At 33.0% G+C, this 17,201-nt stretch overlaps 2 protein-coding genes across 4 annotated transcripts; both read left to right on the top strand.

Annotated features, from left to right (window-relative positions):
* The first annotated feature begins 1,896 nt into the window (after window positions 1–1,896).
* On the top strand, window positions 1,897–4,563 carry LOC123220921 (thioredoxin-like 1-1, chloroplastic). 2 transcript variants are annotated; one of them, XM_044643528.1, is made up of 4 exons: window positions 1,897–2,577; window positions 2,930–3,103; window positions 3,224–3,388; window positions 3,896–4,563. In XM_044643528.1, exons 1-4 carry the CDS (start codon window positions 2,323–2,325, stop codon window positions 4,178–4,180), a joined length of 879 nt encoding a protein of 292 aa, XP_044499463.1. In that variant the 5' UTR covers window positions 1,897–2,322; the 3' UTR covers window positions 4,181–4,563. The 2 variants fall into 2 exon arrangements, with proteins under 2 accessions (XP_044499463.1, XP_044499462.1); XM_044643527.1 differs by having other exon boundaries at window positions 1,899–2,577; window positions 2,927–3,103.
* A 5,486-nt stretch (window positions 4,564–10,049) lies between these two features.
* LOC123220724 lies at window positions 10,050–15,250 on the top strand. 2 transcript variants are annotated; one of them, XM_044643283.1, is made up of 5 exons: window positions 10,050–10,272; window positions 10,675–10,775; window positions 11,405–12,061; window positions 13,814–13,854; window positions 13,949–15,250. In XM_044643283.1, the coding sequence occupies exons 3-5, from the start codon at window positions 11,740–11,742 to the stop codon at window positions 14,894–14,896; spliced, it is 1,311 nt and encodes a 436-aa protein (XP_044499218.1). In that variant the 5' UTR covers window positions 10,050–10,272; window positions 10,675–10,775; window positions 11,405–11,739; the 3' UTR covers window positions 14,897–15,250. The 2 variants fall into 2 exon arrangements, with proteins under 2 accessions (XP_044499218.1, XP_044499219.1); XM_044643284.1 differs by lacking the exons at window positions 10,050–10,272; window positions 10,675–10,775 and adding an exon at window positions 12,517–12,608 and having other exon boundaries at window positions 11,923–12,061.
* The last annotated feature ends 1,951 nt before the right edge of the window (window positions 15,251–17,201 follow it).

The following is a 17,201-nucleotide window of genomic DNA, read 5'->3' as shown; positions in this document are numbered from 1 at the left end:
TTGAAGGATTACATTCCCAAACAATTTATTCTATTTCTAGAAATATTTATGATCTATTATGACAGCAAGGCAATTTTGTTTTACCTAAGGGCTGTTTGGTTATGATTTTTAAATATTAGCTAAATAATCTATTTTTTATTTTCTTATTTGGTTTGTCAGTAATGAAAAATTACAGTAATCTTCTATTACAAATACTGACGTGATATGTAATATAAGTGGTATTCTAATTACCGTATTTACCTTAGGTATTTAAATATTATCAATGAAATCTTGATTTTATTATAATTATATTAGTATTTATTAATTTTTTGTGGTTAAAAAAATTTATTTTTAATTAATATGATAAATAATATAAAAAATATTTAAAAATAATTATATTTAAGGGTATTTAAGTAAAATAATGTGTTAGTAATTTTTTATTACCTTTGCCTAAACATAATAATTATTTATACTTATCAAATTTTATCAACATAGTAATCATTTATACCCAGTAATCTTTTAAGTATTCTATCTTCAAGGTAATTTTTCTATTTTGATAATAAAACATTACCCAAATCAAACGCCCTCTAAGAATGATGATACAAAAAGGAATATTATATATATTTATTTATATATATATAATTATATATATATTTATATATGTTATTATATGATTTAGTATTATTTTATTTTTAATTATTTAAAATTATTCAATCATGTGATAATATATATAAGTGTGTATATATTTTTGTATAGTTATACAAATATATACCCAAAGTGTGTGTGTTGGATAGGAATGAAACTGAAGACTAGAGAGGGTTTTGGTTCAAATTAAAAATAGTTTGGCTAGAAATGAAACTGAAGACTAGAGATGGTTTTGGTTCAAACTGAAAATAGTTTTACTCAAATTTGATTCGAGTTCGTTTAATCAAAATTAAGGATTGTTGAGTTTAGTTCGAATAAAAGATGATTTAGCTTAGTTTGATTTGTATTCGGTTTGAATTTATGGCTTAAATTGATGATTCGAACTTGTGGTTTAATTCAACTCAAATTTATAATTTGAATTCGTCGCTTATTAATAAAATGATCTCATTTTATCTAAATAATAAGTAAAACCATCCATTTGAATTAAACAAAGACACTAATTCAAACCATCAGTTTGAACTATAAATTCGAATTATATTGAGCCATGAATATAAACTATTAATTTGAATAATGAATTCAAATTAAGTCGAATTAAGTACCTTTTTAATTCGAGTTTAACTTGGGTTTAAAAATGAGTTGAATTTTTTAACCTAAATTTAAAATAAATAAATTCAAATCGAATTAAATTGAATTAAACCAACTTCTAATTCAAATCGAAACAGCTCACATCAAACTCTACTAAAGACTCAATACTAACCCTATAAAAAGCTCTCCCTCCCCTTTATCTAAATAATAAAATTATATATATAATTTTTATATATAAATAATGATATATTTTTATATAATTAAATATTATTTTTATTTTTAATTATTAATTATTTTACAATATAAAAACATAAAATTACATATAAAAATTATTCGTATGGCGGTACTCTGATCCAAATCATATCCGAATTTATTTACTTCTTATCCACGAGTCCTGCAGTACACCATTCACGTGCACAACCACTCACCACAAAATTCACGGAAAAATAGTCGTAAATAATGATTAAATTAATAAACCTTATCCATTTATACCTCACCTCAAAATTTCCTAGACATCATCCAAATCCACTTAGCTTCATATCCGCTTTGATAAAAACATCAACGGAACCTTATCCAAAACGTTACAATAATTTACTTACCGTCGGATCTATTTTGATAACGACAATTGACGGTCAGAATTAAACCAACTTTTATTTAATTACAACATGCCAACTGATTTTGCTTTTCAACAGCCACGCACTTTACTTAATTAGAAAGCAATAGAAATTCAATCTTTAAACAACAGTCTGGTGCCACTTTCGTCTTCGAAACTGTTTTCTTTGTTTTCAGAGTACTTTTTGGCTGTCAAAGATAAAAATTTTCGTCTTTGTAGCAAATCCTCTTCGTTGTCTTGCTTTTGTTTCTGGGATTTCTTTGAAACTGTTTCTTATAAATCAGGAAAAGCTGTGCTTTTGTTGTTTATGCAACCAAAATCCAATCCTTTTACCTTCACATATTTCCATTTTGTTTCTGGGTTTCCTTTCAAAAACGTATTTTTTCAAAAATAAGAATCATCTTTTTCCACAAAATCTGTTTCTGTTTCCATCAGGTACCAGTTAAACTGCTTTCTTTGTTTTGTGGAAGTTTGATTTTTTTTCTATTTTTGGAGAAAAGATGGTCGATGTGTTGGCCAAAGCAAATCTGCTTTCGTACAGTTATCCAAATCAACACAGTAATGGCCTCTCTTTGTTCCCAAAAAGTTTTACTAGGTCTTGTTTTATGAGGGGGTTTTCGGTGAAATCGAGATCACAAGCTTTTAGACTCTCGTCGTCTTTGAGCAGTGATTTTAATGGAAAGAGAGTTGTTTTGAGAGAATATAAGGGCTTGCCGGGAAGAGGAAATTCACCAAAAGGCTCCATTAAAGCACAGGTAGGTAACAAATTTCTATATTTCAATTAAGAAAAATTTGTTCTCAATTGTTTGTGTCTTCAAGATTAAACTTTGAGCTGTTTTAGGTTTATTTTAAGTGAAAAATTAGATGGTGTTTTTAATTTTTCACTCCCAGGTTGATATTTATGAAAAGTTAAACTAAAACTGGGACAGCATACAGAGTAATTTATAGATTGAATTTTGAGCTCTTTTTTCCTTTATTATCACCTTGTAAAGTTCCTGGAAATGTTTTATCCTATATTTAGTTTCTCTCAATAGTATAGATTTTTTATGAGTATTTACAGTAATTACCATGGATTAAATAAAGTTTTCTTCTTTGATTGTTCAGCAGATCGGCCTTATAGGAAAATCCCAAAAGTGGTGGGAAAAGGGGCTGCAACCAAACATGAAAGAGGTGACCTCTGCACAAGATCTTGTAGACTCCCTTCTGAATGCAGGGGACAAACTTGTTGTTGTTGATTTCTTCTCTCCTGGTTGTGGTGGCTGCAAAGCTCTCCATCCAAAGGTAACATCTTTAACTATATGCATTTGTGTGTATGAAAGATTTTTGTCTATACTTTTATGTTTATGTTTATGTTTGTATAAAGTATCAACTGTAATTTTGAATGGGTTTGTCTTGTGGCAGATATGTCAATTGGCAGAGATGCATCCAGATGTGCAGTTTCTTCAGGTGAATTATGAGGAGCACAAATCCATGTGTTATAGTCTTAATGTTCATGTGCTTCCATTTTTCCGGTTTTATAGAGGAGCTCACGGTCGACTCTGCAGCTTTAGCTGCACTAATGCCACGGTTAGTTCATGCTTGATCTGTTGTTATCTCTCCCTAAGAAATGTTTTTGTCTTTGAAGTAACATGTGAAGGCCATTAGTGAATTGTGAATGAATCGAATGAATATTATTATTGTTAGTGATAACCTGGTTAACTCACTAATAATATACCAATTTGTTTCCATTTGTCAAATTTATTCTCAGTTTGAAATATAATATGAACACAAGGATTATTTGAGAGCTTTAGTATTCAGAAAACCTTTTGAGAAGTTGAGTTTTGGTGTTTTTGGTTATGCAAGATATCATTTTCTTAATCTTTAATCTTGGCAATGCTGATTTTGGGAGAATCATATAATTCTTATTAGGCTGATCCGTTTTTGTTGTGGAACTAAAATTTTACTCTAGAAAACCAGTTATTGCCATAACAAGATGGTTCAGTTCTGCTCATTTTATGTTTGCCTGATATTATTCATTTATCTTTTGTGTATTCGACCATACTGATGGTTTTACTTGCTTTATGGTATCCTCAGATCAAGAAATTTAAAGATGCCTTGGCCAAGCATGCTACAGATCGTTGCAGCCTTGAACCAACAAAAGGGCTGGAGGAGAAAGAACTCATTGCATTGGCTGCTAATAAAGATCTCTCCTTCAACTTCACACCAAAACCACAACCAACCCCTGTCCCTGCTGAAGAAGAATTACCGGTACTAGTTACACCTCATACATTCTCAGATCTGCCCTTGCCTCTTCCTTCAACAAACTTAAAATCTACTCAAGACAGTAAAGAGAAACCCCTAGTTGTTTCTGGGAGATGATGTGGTTAGTCTTCGCAAACCCCAACTTCTTCCATTACCCTTGTAAAGTTCCATTTTGTGCTATTTCTTTCATGTGATTTATCTCATGCCAGAAGTGCAAAAACAAGTAGAGGTTAAATCCATACTGTATGTGTCCCAAAGGAATTGTGGGCTCTTGGATTTATTTTTGTGGATCCTTGCCTGCTTCAGGAGTGTTTGAAGAGCAAATCTCTTTCTGATTGTTGGTTTGCTCTTGTTTGAGGCTAGCCCTAGTGGTTGTAAATATTTTTTAGTTTCCTATTTGAGTGATTAAAAGATCCTGTAGAATCTCTTAAAAGCTATATATATAGCTTGAGTACCTGTATAAGTATGCAGTAAGTGGTAGAAGTATGATTCTGCTTTTATTTTCCTTGCATTCTGGTGAAACACCACAGCTATGAGATTTCTTTTCATGATTCAAACAGGGGTCAGTTATCAGAATAATCTGTTGTTTTTGAAAATACACAATATTGATATTAATGTTGCACTATCAGGGATATATGAGTAACCTCAGGATTGAAAATGACCCTTTAAGGAAAAATGTAAAATTATACAATATTTAAACTACGAAACCGATGTCACAACCGGGAAGGGAACAGGAAATGTCATCTTCCTTAGAAATAATCTCTTTCTCTTTCCTTAAGTTATGAACTCTGGAAAGATCATAAAAGTTTCAAGAAAAGTTTCGAGCTTTCCTTGTGGCCAACAGCCAGTAACCAATTCAACTGTTGGTTAATGACATAGTCCGGGGCCACAAAGGGGACCATAAAATTCGGCCATTAGCATTACAAAAGTTGCAGAAATAGAACAAATTGTTGGTGCCCCTTTCTGATAGACTGGTCAACCAAAGCAGGTGCATTAGTATATGCTGGAAGCTAAATTGACCGAAGAGAAAAGCTCTTATTAAAAGCACTTGTTAAAGGATAAAAGCAAAGACCAGATAGGGCGCCTTTAAGGGATAGTTCGAATAATGAAAAAAATTTTAAATATGAGAATAACAATTCAAACATTATTAAATTAAATTATTAACATATCTGATATAATAATTATAAAATTAATTATTAAATATTTTCATGTTGAAGAACCGATTCCATTCAAATAAGATTTAAAAAAAAAAAGGGAAAGATTGGATAAGATGTTGGATGTTCTAGGATGAATGAACGTGGCCTTTCTTCTAGCATTTGTATACCAAAATTTTAGGCATTAAAAAGTGAAAACTCTTTCTCTTTTTCTTTCGGCCAAAGGACTATTTCCCACCCAAGCTATGCTGAATTCTCAAAGTTTCTCCCGTTAAATTTGAAAATCCTATTTACCCACCCATAGATCGTTAAACTTAACTAAGTCCGTTGATCATATTATTTTTCCCTCCAAACCCTAAAAACTAACACTTTCCCCCCAACCCAAGTTTTCAAAAACTATATTTTCCCCCCTAGGGTTTCCAAACTTCAGATTCAATTTTTTTGACGATGATTGACGATCTTCAAGCACCTACTCTCTCTCTCCGATAACCCCTCCTTCTGGTCGTACACTTCCGATGATCCTAGGTATCGTTGTCGACGAAGACGATGTATCTTCATCAAGACGAAGACGATTCAACGAAGACGACGTGTTCGTTGACAACGATGCCTAGGAGGGGAAGACACCACACGGTCGGAAAGAGGAGACGTCGGGGAGAAAGAGACATCGCCTAGAGATCGTCGATCATTGTCGAAAAATTTAATCCAAAAATTTGGAAACCTTAGGGGAGAAATGTTGTTTTTGAAAACTTGGATTGAGAGAAAATTGTTAGTTGTTAGAGTTTGGGCATAAAAAAAATTAAATTTAAGTTTATTTTTAATATTATAGATAAAATAACGATTTTATCCTTGAATCTATTAATTTGACATTTTTTATATCAGCTCATAGGTAAATAGGTTTTTTAAAATTAATAGGTGGGAATTTACCGAAAAGGCATACCATGGGTGGGAAATAGTCCTTATGGCCTTTTCTTTCCATGTTTCATCAGTTTGTCCATGGCCTTCCTTTCTCATCAATTGAAATTGACATTTGATCAAGATTTTAAATATTGAAGCTCCTCTCTTCTTATCCCATGTGTCTCGGGGCTGCCCACTAAAGAGCTGCTTCATACATCTGTTTGAATTTTGAAAGCAGCCTCTTCCTCTACATGATTTGACACGGTAACCAAGATTTTTACAGAATTTTTTCTTCTTTTTTTTTTTTTCCATATATGTTGGGAAAACGTAGTCAAATCATATGTATAGACGGAAAATTTTGACCCTACTATTTTGGTGTCCCAGTAATAATACGGGACATTAATCTAAGAAAGCAATTGACAAGAAGATCGGGCTCGTCACATGTCTTTCTCAGAGTTTGCCTAACTTATCAACACTGGTCAAGAATTTAGACTTGTTGCACAATAATTACAACTGACCGATGACTTTCTGGTATAAGTCTCTAAGGATTGTCTGTGCCAGGGCTAACATTGAGCCAGTTTCAGTGCCAATAACAGAACAAATGAAAGCATAGCTAGGCTGTGTCAAGGCCATTCACAAAACACGTGAGCCAATCTAAAAAAACAGTCTATAAAAGCACAATCCAAAAGTTATGAGTTATGCCTTAAGCCTTAGTGTTGTAATAAGCCGGAATGGTCATCTTTCAGTGGATCATGGCACGGTGGGCTGAACCACATTTGTTTCCTTTCCTAAAGAAAACCATATCGTAGAAGTAAAGTGGAATTAGAAAATTCTACCTCACAGTAAATAATTTTATTAAACCGATGCACAAAAGTCATATAAAAAGATAGTTATTATGCTACTTAACAAATGAAAATTTTTACAATAATGACAAACAACTTTAATGATGTTTACTTTTCTCGTCGATGCCGCTAGAGCCTAGAAATTGATGAATTTGTTTCATGAATTAATTTACTTTTTACCCTCTGTATCCTTCTATGCTCAAAGTCATGCAATTAACTTCAAAACTAAATGTCCAAACAACCAGATTTACCATACACAACAAAAATCGCAGCAAGTAAAGCATAAAGTAAGGTACTAATATGGTGTTATCAGCGGGCTACTTCTCTCTTAGGAGAATTATCCAAAATATTCATGTCAACTGCATGGATATTAATGCAACTGCGATGCTAACCTTATTCCTTTGGTATGCCTCACTTACCATGGGGGTCTAGCATTACCCCAATTAAACAATATATTGTCCACAAGCTGAAAATAGGAAAATAATCTTTGATCATTGAGGAACTCCCCAAGTACTCTTATAATAAGCAAGATCCATTTATTTTTCAAGAACTTTAATGTAGTCATATAAAGAGAGGTTACTAACCTTCATAACTTTTGGTTGGAATGTTAACTTCTAAGTTATTTGAGAATCGAGAGATAAGATCTTAAAGGTTGGCTTATTGTAATAAGACCTATATGATTTTTAGATTGAAAAGTGTGTAACACTATGTGAATTTTCATCGAATTGGGCAAGTCGAGATTGTAGGAAACTTACTAATGTTGTTGATGATGGTGTATGGGCAATAGAAACATGGACTTTAACTTCTCATTAGGCTTGCTGGCTAAAGAGTAGAAATTTTAGAGTTGTAATCTCTTGTTTTAAAAGTGACCTCTAGGCTTGTTGGCTAAAGAGCGAAACCTGTAGGTTGTAAACAACATCCAATCAAATACTCAAATCAAATTATTTTATGCAAACAAAATATACAAAAACCATAACTAAATACTCAATTTACTTGGTCCTCCAACAAGATGAGTTTGGTGTAGAAAGTATGTTCTTTTCCCCTTTCTTATTGTTGTTGGAGTTAGTCACTATTCGTTTATGGAACCAACACACACAAAGCTCTCTCTCAATACTAAAAATAAGATATGAAGGGATTTTTATGTTGTTGTATTGTACGTATGAAAGGATTTTTACCAAGTGCACAAGCATGCACCTTAGGCACACTTGATTGTGTGTTACTTCAAATTTTTTAGTGTAGCATACTATCCATTTTACTGACATGGATTGGATGAACGGGTGTATGCCCTTTCTGAACAACTGTTCATCTTTTATCTGGTCAAATTTTATATATTTTTCTATACTTAATCAACTTTCTAATTCATAAGCATACCTTAATCAATAAATGACTAATTTAGCCCTAAATCTTACTTATAGGTGTTACAAGGCTAACTACCTCCATCACTTCTGGAAAACCAACCTATCCTTGTGACTAAAGAGAAACATGTCATGTCCTCGAAAGTGGCAATGCAAATAGCTAATTTAATCAGCGCTATCTAAGTGTTTAACAATGTCTTGATAATGCTACCCCAATAGCATTTATAGGGGCACCAATTCACTCGCATTTGAATGTTGTGGCACAACATTGACAGAAAGTCGATGTTGCAACATAAAAAAATATCATCGCAATATCAAATAACAATAAGGTTTTATTTTTTTTAATATCACTAATTAAATGATAATTTTAACTTTAGAATTAACAAATTTAGTTAATTTTAACAACTTATAGATAAGTTTTTGGATTTTTGAAATTTAATAAGTAGAAGTTTAAAAATTCACCAAACCTTCGTTAGGAATAAGTCCTTTGACCACTTTATTTAGTATCCATGATGAATAATATATTACAAAAAAATTGGTTTTTTCAGATATTGTTCTACTAGATCTTAATTGTTATATTTTACGTTGAAAAAGAATAATTAAATAATGTGTATACATTTTTAAGTTTACAAATAGATATACAAATAATATATTATTATATAATTGAATGATTTTAAATTAAAAATAAAATAATATTTAATCATAAAAATAATATATCATTTATGCACCTACCATGCGTTAAAAATATGTACTTGTAACTGGACAAAAAAAAAAACAAAATCTTATACTTCAAACCCATATCAGAAGAACAAAATTTCCACAATAATTGCCTAATGATATGATCAACTTCAACAGGATCTTTTTTAAATGCCAAATTTATTAATGTTCATCAATTTAATTGAAGTCCACCTAAACAGAGTAATATTGGTGTTGGTATCTTTGTACTAATAATAGCATAACGAAAACACAACTGTTTGATTCTCAATTAATTCCTTCTATTTAATTTCATTTTTTATGTAATGTAATACAACTCAGGCGGGTCAATCACGCCAGAAAAATGAAAGCACACTTATGTATATTATCATATAATTGAATATTATTTTATTTTTAATTTAAAATTATTATTTATATAATAATATATATCAAATATATATTTATTTATATATTTAAAATATACACACATCACTTTTATTGATACCAAATTATGAATGTAGCTACTGGTATAATAATAATTTCAAAATATATAGGAGTTTGAAAGATTTTTACGGTTAATTTATGAGTTTTAATCTTTTTAAATGTTAAATTAACATGTTTAAATTTAATAAAAATATTATTTTTTTAAAATAAATAAATAATAAAACTATTAATTTACTTTTATATAATTATTTTTTAAACATTTTGATTTTGAATAGAAAAATGTTATTAGTATCTATTAATAGCTTTTAGTTTACCCTAATATAAAATACTGCGTCTGAATCTAACTGTGAGTAACTAACTAGTTAGTTTTTTGTTTAAGTTAAGGGCGAAGGCAAGGAAGCCTTGTTGGAAGAAACAGTTTAGAGGTCATTAATGGGAAAGGTGCAATTATTTGATTCGATGCTGAAAATCTCTTCATTCATCAAAATTCATACAACGTAGCAGTGGTAGTAAAAAGAAAAAGAAAAAGAATAATACTGTAAAGTAGAATAAATTTGAAATTTTATGTTCATTATGCATTGATATGAATGCCCATCACTGTCAGTTGTCTTTTCCATTTTCTTTCTTTCTTTCTCGCTTTTGTTTTGTCTCGTTTTCTCCACTAAAGAGAAGGGAAAGAGAATAAGCAAGCCCATTGTTTTATGTTTCTATTTCACTTCCCCGGCGTCCTCCACTCCATTCTCCCCTAGGGTTTCGGTTTTCTCATTCGCTTCTTTGTTTCTTTCTTTCACCCAGCTCATCTTCTTCTTTTCTTTTTCCATTTCGAGGTACTCTTTCTCTTTCTCTTGTAATATATATATATATATATATATATATATATATATATATATATATATATATATATATATATATATATATATTTTACTGATATAATTTCAATTCTGTTTATGAAAGGCTTTCTGGGTTGTGTTTTTTTTTTTTTTTCTATTCTTTACATTTAAAGTTTTTTGCTCTGCAATATGCGGTGAAAGGGTGTTTTTTTTTTTTTGTATTTTCTTAACAATTTGATTTATCTAAAAATTATTGCTTTGTTAGAATTGAGTTAGTGTCTATTTTGTTGTTTTCGTTTTTTGAATACTGGGGTTTGTTTTTTAGGTGAAATGATGAATTCAGGAAATTTGATGACTCTGTGCCCCTGGTATTTATTGTATTAGTTTTTGCTGTTGCAGGGTTCAGTGCAGATTATTTTAACTAATCATTATATAATTCTGCTTTCAACCGATTGCTGTTGTAAATTAAAGCTTTTGGCCTACAGAATCATGAAACTTGTGTAAGAATTTCTCTGCTTTTTCAGAAACCTTCTTAAAAGTTTTTTGAAATTTTGCTCATTATGTAAATTTAGCTGCATATGTGCCTTTTGCTGTTGAGTATGTCTAATACTAGTCGAGTTTGCAGATATTTTTCCTGAATATTGGAATAATTCAAAACAACTGTAAACAGCTTATAGCGCTTTAAACCTAGTGAAAATTTGTCTAAAGAAACATCTGGAATTTGTTATGCAATCTAAATGAGGATAAGTTTTTGTGGAAACTTAGAATTTTGTAATATCTAAGACAATTTTGTGTTTTGAGGATGAATGCAGGTAATCCAAAACTTAAATCATGAATTTTCCTAAATTAAATTTTGGCTTTATTTTATGTTATGATATGGAGCACACCAGTTTCTTGTGAAAGTTTTTTACTTGCTTCTTGATATTTATCGTTTATCTGGTATCTAACTCTGCATTCTTCATTTTTTAAAATATTTTCTTTGATTATATCCCTTATGATGTTATGGTCAAGTCAATAGTCTGGGGTATTACATTCTCCAAATATTTTATATTGAAAGATATTTAATACTTGATCATTTGGGTCTCATCTGCCCCAATTTGAAGGCAATTTTTCTGATAATTTGATGCAGGGATAAAAGTTGGTGGAAAAGAGCAGCTTCTCACAATTAAACCATTCTTAGCTGGCAAGTGATACTTGTAGAAGTGTTTTTTTTTCCTTCAAGATGGAAGGTTAATATGCTTATAACAAAAAATCTACTCCAGGAAGAATTTGTCGGCTTGAATGTTATTTCTTAATTGTTTATATCATTTGCTAGCTTTTAGCACTACTAATGCCATTGGATTCTACATAGAGTTCAAGACATCTTTGCATTGCTTATAAAAAATAGCTAACACGGGTCAACTTTGTTGCGTGGCCTCTGGGCCACATGGAGCACAATCACGCTCTATTGGTCGGGATAATTCCATGGGTACTGGTGAACCACATTGGCAGACAAACTCTAGCTTTTCACCCCCACCATTTAGGATATGGGACTGCAGATTGCAATCAGATGGCTTACAACGTGGGTCTCATGGAGCTCCTTTACATGGTTCATCATTATCCTCCACTAGTAGAGGAAGCAGAAGCAGGGTGAGCAGTGAACGGTTCACCACCAATCACCATCATTCTATATCCGATGGAGTATTGTCTTATTCAGGTAGTCCACCTGATAATATCCAGGCACCTTGTTGGATGTCACCATCAAAAAAAATTGATTTGGGGGAGCTGGCTGCATCTACTGTGGGAGGTAGTGTCTGGTTGATTCTTCATTTGTTATTCTGATGTTTAACATTTTGCTGAAATAAAAGACTGCTAAGGTTATTTGTGCAATGATTCCTTGTATCAATTTAACTTAGGCAGGACATCAAAGTTGGCCATATACAAATAATAGAAACTGTCACTGTTCTGTATTGTGAAATAAATAATTTCTTCGGGCTAAAACTAGGAGTAAATCATTTTGATAATTTCATAGTTTAATCCAAGGAAGATGTGCTTTTTCTATTTTTCTTCCTAATGTCTGATTATCTGTCAATAATAATCTTTCTCAAGGTATTACTCATTTACCTAACTCTTATTGATTTGAACTATTTTTATCCATCCACTTGGCTGTGGATCTTAGAACTCGAATTATACAAAAATTATTTGTAAGTGGCTGTTCAATCTTGTGATGCTGATGAGGATAGCCTTATTTGGTTTTGTTAGTTCTTTCGGCATGGGTAGAAGCTGTTCAGATTTGCTTTCCGAGATCTCTGTAATTGTGGAGCTTTTGACGGGATTTTTTATTACTTATTTGGGTAGATCTCCTGGTGTCTTTGCCATCATTGCAAATTATTATTTTTCATTATTAAAAGAGTTGGAGGCATCTAGGAATTGCTAAATTCAAAGTGAAGTCTGGCTACAAAATTTTAAGACTTCTGTTTGGAAGATCTGGCTTACTCAGCTGGCTTTGGTGGGGTGGCCAGGGGTATTGGTGGCTAAGAATCTAGGGAAGAGAGGTCATCCCTGCATCCCTCAAATTGATATCTATGTCTTAACTATCGTGGGAATTCAGTTGAGCATCAAGTGCGTCACTCCTCAGTTGCAGGGAGTTTTTTGGTTCATCTTTGTTTTTCTGTGATTGCTTTTGGGTGGTAATGAAATGGAAGCCAAGATGGTTGTGAAACTTTGTAATAGGATCAAGATATTGGTGTCTAAAGCCACTGTATTATGCTTGATGATCTGTCTTTTCAAGGAGAAAATTCCCATAAGTTTGACCTCTGTGTAAGCTATGTATGATTTCTCTGGTCTGTGTTTCTTCGTTGTAGGTACTCTTTATTATTTACTTGACTCTTTGGAAGTATCACGGAATCTGACTTCTGTCATTTAAGATTTAGGTTAACAGATGTACTTTTCTTGTGTCATTCTTTTTTTCCATTGACATGAAAAATCTATCTGGAAGTACATTTCTGAGAGAGTCAATTGCAGCCTCATCTAGTAGTTGATTTAAGCTGAACATTAGAAAGCAGTTTCTTCTCAAACCAAACAAGAATAAGGGAAATTGAGACAATTTTACTAAATTTTAGGACGAGAAGGCTTATAAAAAGGGCTTCAGGTCTTACAAGGATGTACGACTCTATATGACAATGACATCTGAGAGTACAGACCATGAATATGAATGTAGATTTTTTAACTTAGTGACATTTGCAACAGCATGTTATTGACCTTAGATGGAATAAGGAGCGATAGTACATTTCAAGGGTGCATTTTGGGGGAATAATAATAAATACACCTCTCTTCCCTTGGGCTGCAGTGTGTGCTTGTGTGTGCGTGCTTCTTCAGGGAGGGTTGTACTTTGCTCTGTTTGGATTTGTTGAAATCAGCTGTTTTAAGTTGTTTAATTTGTCCTAAAATTGTGTACTAATCATTTTTCTCTGGCTTTTTACAGTTTAATACTTCTTGTCATGTTCTTCCATATGAATATTAATGTTTGCTTTATTGGTCTTTTTCTTTTTACTATCAGGATCAAGGTCCCAGTCTTCTTGGTTTCCTCACTCAATGGAGGTGACTGTTGTTTCAATTTTATGAATTTGATGGCTCTGTTCAACTAGACATACATTATTAAACATTTCCCCATTTTTGGGTTCTTCTGTTGTAGAGGCGATATGCTGTTAGAGCAACTGCAGCATCTCCCAGTTTTGGGTCCCCATCTTCACTTTCTGAGTCCAGCCAGTTTGAATCAACTGGCAAGCGGTCCTTTTCTTTCCCTAATCGCAACTTTCCAAGTCGACGGTCTTACATGTCTAAAGCAGTTTATCCACTAGTTTTTCACAATCCTGTGTCAGACTGTGAAAACTTTGGTGATGCTGACACCAGTAGTGTTGGCAGGTTGACACCGGTTGATGATAATATCTCACCTTCTCACTGGCTTGAGAACAGTTCAAGTATTGTACAGAAGTTCCACAAAACACTAACTGAACTCCGAAGATGGGAGGCATCACCAGACCCAGGTGCTAGCTCTAGAAGGGAGGGCATTAGGTGGAGCAATGCCAGCAGTTATGATTTTGGGTTTGATGGAGAAAGGCTTGACATATCAGAGCACATTGAGGGAGAAAATTTGAGGTCACCTATAGGCCATGTTGTTAATCAAAAGTGTGGAGTTTGTGGAAAACTGTTGTGCCAGAAGTCTCCTTGGAGTTCACATCGAATCATGAGAGATGGCGATATGCCTACTGCTGGGGTACTACCTTGCTGCCACGTCTTCCATGCTGAATGCTTGGAGCAACTGACCCCGAAGACCCAGATTCATGAGCCTCCTTGCCCCTTGTGCCTGAAGACCATTGGGCCAGTGGAAGACTCCTCATCAGTTTCTGAACCGTTGCACATGGCTCTAAGATCTGTGCAGCGAAGCAGAGGGATTGTAATATCCGAGGATCTGCAGGATCATAGAAACACTGAAAGCTTGGATCATATCAACAACAGATTGAGAGTGCCACATCGGAACGACACTGGTTCTTCCTTTAAGAATCGTCTAAAAAGGCATTTGACATTCAAGGGGAAAGCAAGCAGAGATATATTCAGTACCAAGGTGTTCCACAAGTTTTGATTTTCACAAGAAGGGATAGTCATATATATACAATTGATCACTTGCTAATAGCTTTGAATGTTAAGATGTTTGAGGGATTTCCATATGCAGATTTTCTTCATGTTATATCCAGGCTCTTTCTTGTTACAATGTTTTTATTTCACTCTTTTCCCTGCAGAAAGCAAGTGATGAGGCCCCTTACATTTCAAATTACTTGCTTGTTAACCATGTCAGTTAATAGGAATTCTCCATTTCAGGATATTTCTCAGCTAATGTAAAATGAACTATTTGTATGAATTCTCAATGTAACATTGTAATAAGTTTGTTGGGGATGAGCTGCCATTCAGAGGGCTGCCAGGGACCTTGTTTCATGGATGTGAAAAATTGTTCCGTTTGGCCAGTCAAAAGTAAGGCAAACAACTATGCATGCCTGTAATACCTTATTTGTTCAAAATTAACGGCAAATTCTAGTCACACGACTTAATTTCTAAATTGCCAATGTTTCATGGTGTGACATTATTAGGTGAATTTCACATCTGTAAATCATAAAAGATGTTGAGTTTGTGTATACCTCTTATATTGTTTTTTGGGAATATTAAGATAAAACTGATTAAATAATTTCTGAGTTTTTTAAGTTACGAAGAAGTGTTTTAAGTTATAAAATTTAAAAATAAAACCAAGATTTAATATGTATATAAAGTAGTCAATATTTCAACTGAATAAAATGTGAAATTAAATGAAAAATGCAGTAAATCTGCTATTCCCCAATCCATTCCCAGCTGCCTACACTAAAAAAAAATGAAAAAAAGTAGTTTTTATATATAGTGCACATCCATTCAATGGGGGGCAGTGTCCCATTTTGCATTATTCATACACATGCTGCCCAGTTCAAAGTGTTGAATCATGCATGCTGGCTCCAACTCTAAGTGGGTAAGACAGCGACTCGTGAACATAAAAATCCCAGTGTATTTTCCATGATTTAGACTGGTGGTGACTGCATCTAAATTTCTCTTTCAGTTCATGATTTAGACTGGTATTCTTGAAAAATTCTCGATATTTTGTGAATAATGAGAAACCTGTGTTTCAGACAAAATGTGGGACGCAAAAGGGCATCCCAATTAGGCCCATAGGATTTACTTTTCAACTCTTTCCATAGCTTCACATGCACATGTGATCCCATGTGCAATTGCTATGTCACCCTTCACTAATTCAATCATATAGCTTTGTTGTTATTGTTCTTTAAGACTTAAAACAGTGCTCATTTCTTCTTTATGATCAAGATAAATCTCCACGATCTGGTAGTTAGTTCTATCGAATGTGTTTCTTACCTTCACCTAATACCATTACTGTAAAAATTTTTTAACTTCTTGTGTTAAAAATAATCTTCCATTTGTCACAATTAATGACTTATTTTAATTGAATCTTCATAGAGAATGAGCAGTCTGCCCAATAGATGAACAGAAACATGAATTATGTTAGACTAATTAGATGAAGTTTGCTTTAGGGGTGAGTTGGTTGATTGACTAGTTTAATAATTCATCTAAATTTTCATGCTTGAACTAAGGAAAATAATCAAAGAAAATTTGATGAAAACCACAGGTGTCTATGTTAGCACTGTCTTAGTTGGAATATTGATGTCAATCACATTTATTCATTATTGTAGTTCTGTTAAGCTGTAAAGGTACTGAAGTAGTATATTCTAAAAGTGAAGTGGCAACCTGAAACAAAAAATCAAGTTGTTTAACTTGAGATGGGTCTGGCCTATGATGGAAGTAAAAGAATGCTGAAAAGTAAATAATGAGAAAGTGAAGAAAGAGTGGTGGTTTTCATTCTTGCTGAAATAGTGATATAAACTACAAACCGCATGGGATGCCAAATGATATGAACTTGGAGGAGTTACATCTTAAAAACGAATTAGTGAGATTAGAGAGTCTAAAGTCATATAATCTCACACTAGAAACCCATATTTTTCAATGTGGGATTCAAATTCCATACCCGGGCCATACCTTGCACTTGTGGTTCCAACAAATGGTCAGTTAGCCACAAGCAAAACACTTTTGTTAGGCCTATAGGGAGTGAATAGCTTCCATAAAATGTCATGGTTTCTGGTTCTAGTTTTTGAGAAGCTAAATGGTTTCTGGTATAAGAAATTGCTTTCAAATGATTAACAAGTGAGCTGTTTCCCTTATCCCATGTGCATAGACACAAATTTCAGATCCTGAAATGGGATTAAAAAGTTCTCATAATAGTTATCCTTGCAGCACAAGAAATTAGGGATGGCAATGGGGAAGGGCGGGGAGGGGATCTCAATCCCCGTCGCCGTCCC

This window comes from Mangifera indica, chromosome 7, assembly GCF_011075055.1.
Source record: "Mangifera indica cultivar Alphonso chromosome 7, CATAS_Mindica_2.1, whole genome shotgun sequence".
Lineage (NCBI taxonomy): Eukaryota > Viridiplantae > Streptophyta > Magnoliopsida > Sapindales > Anacardiaceae > Mangifera > Mangifera indica.
Note: the sequence above shows the minus strand (reverse complement) of the source record. Positions and strands in the feature narration are given on the sequence as shown.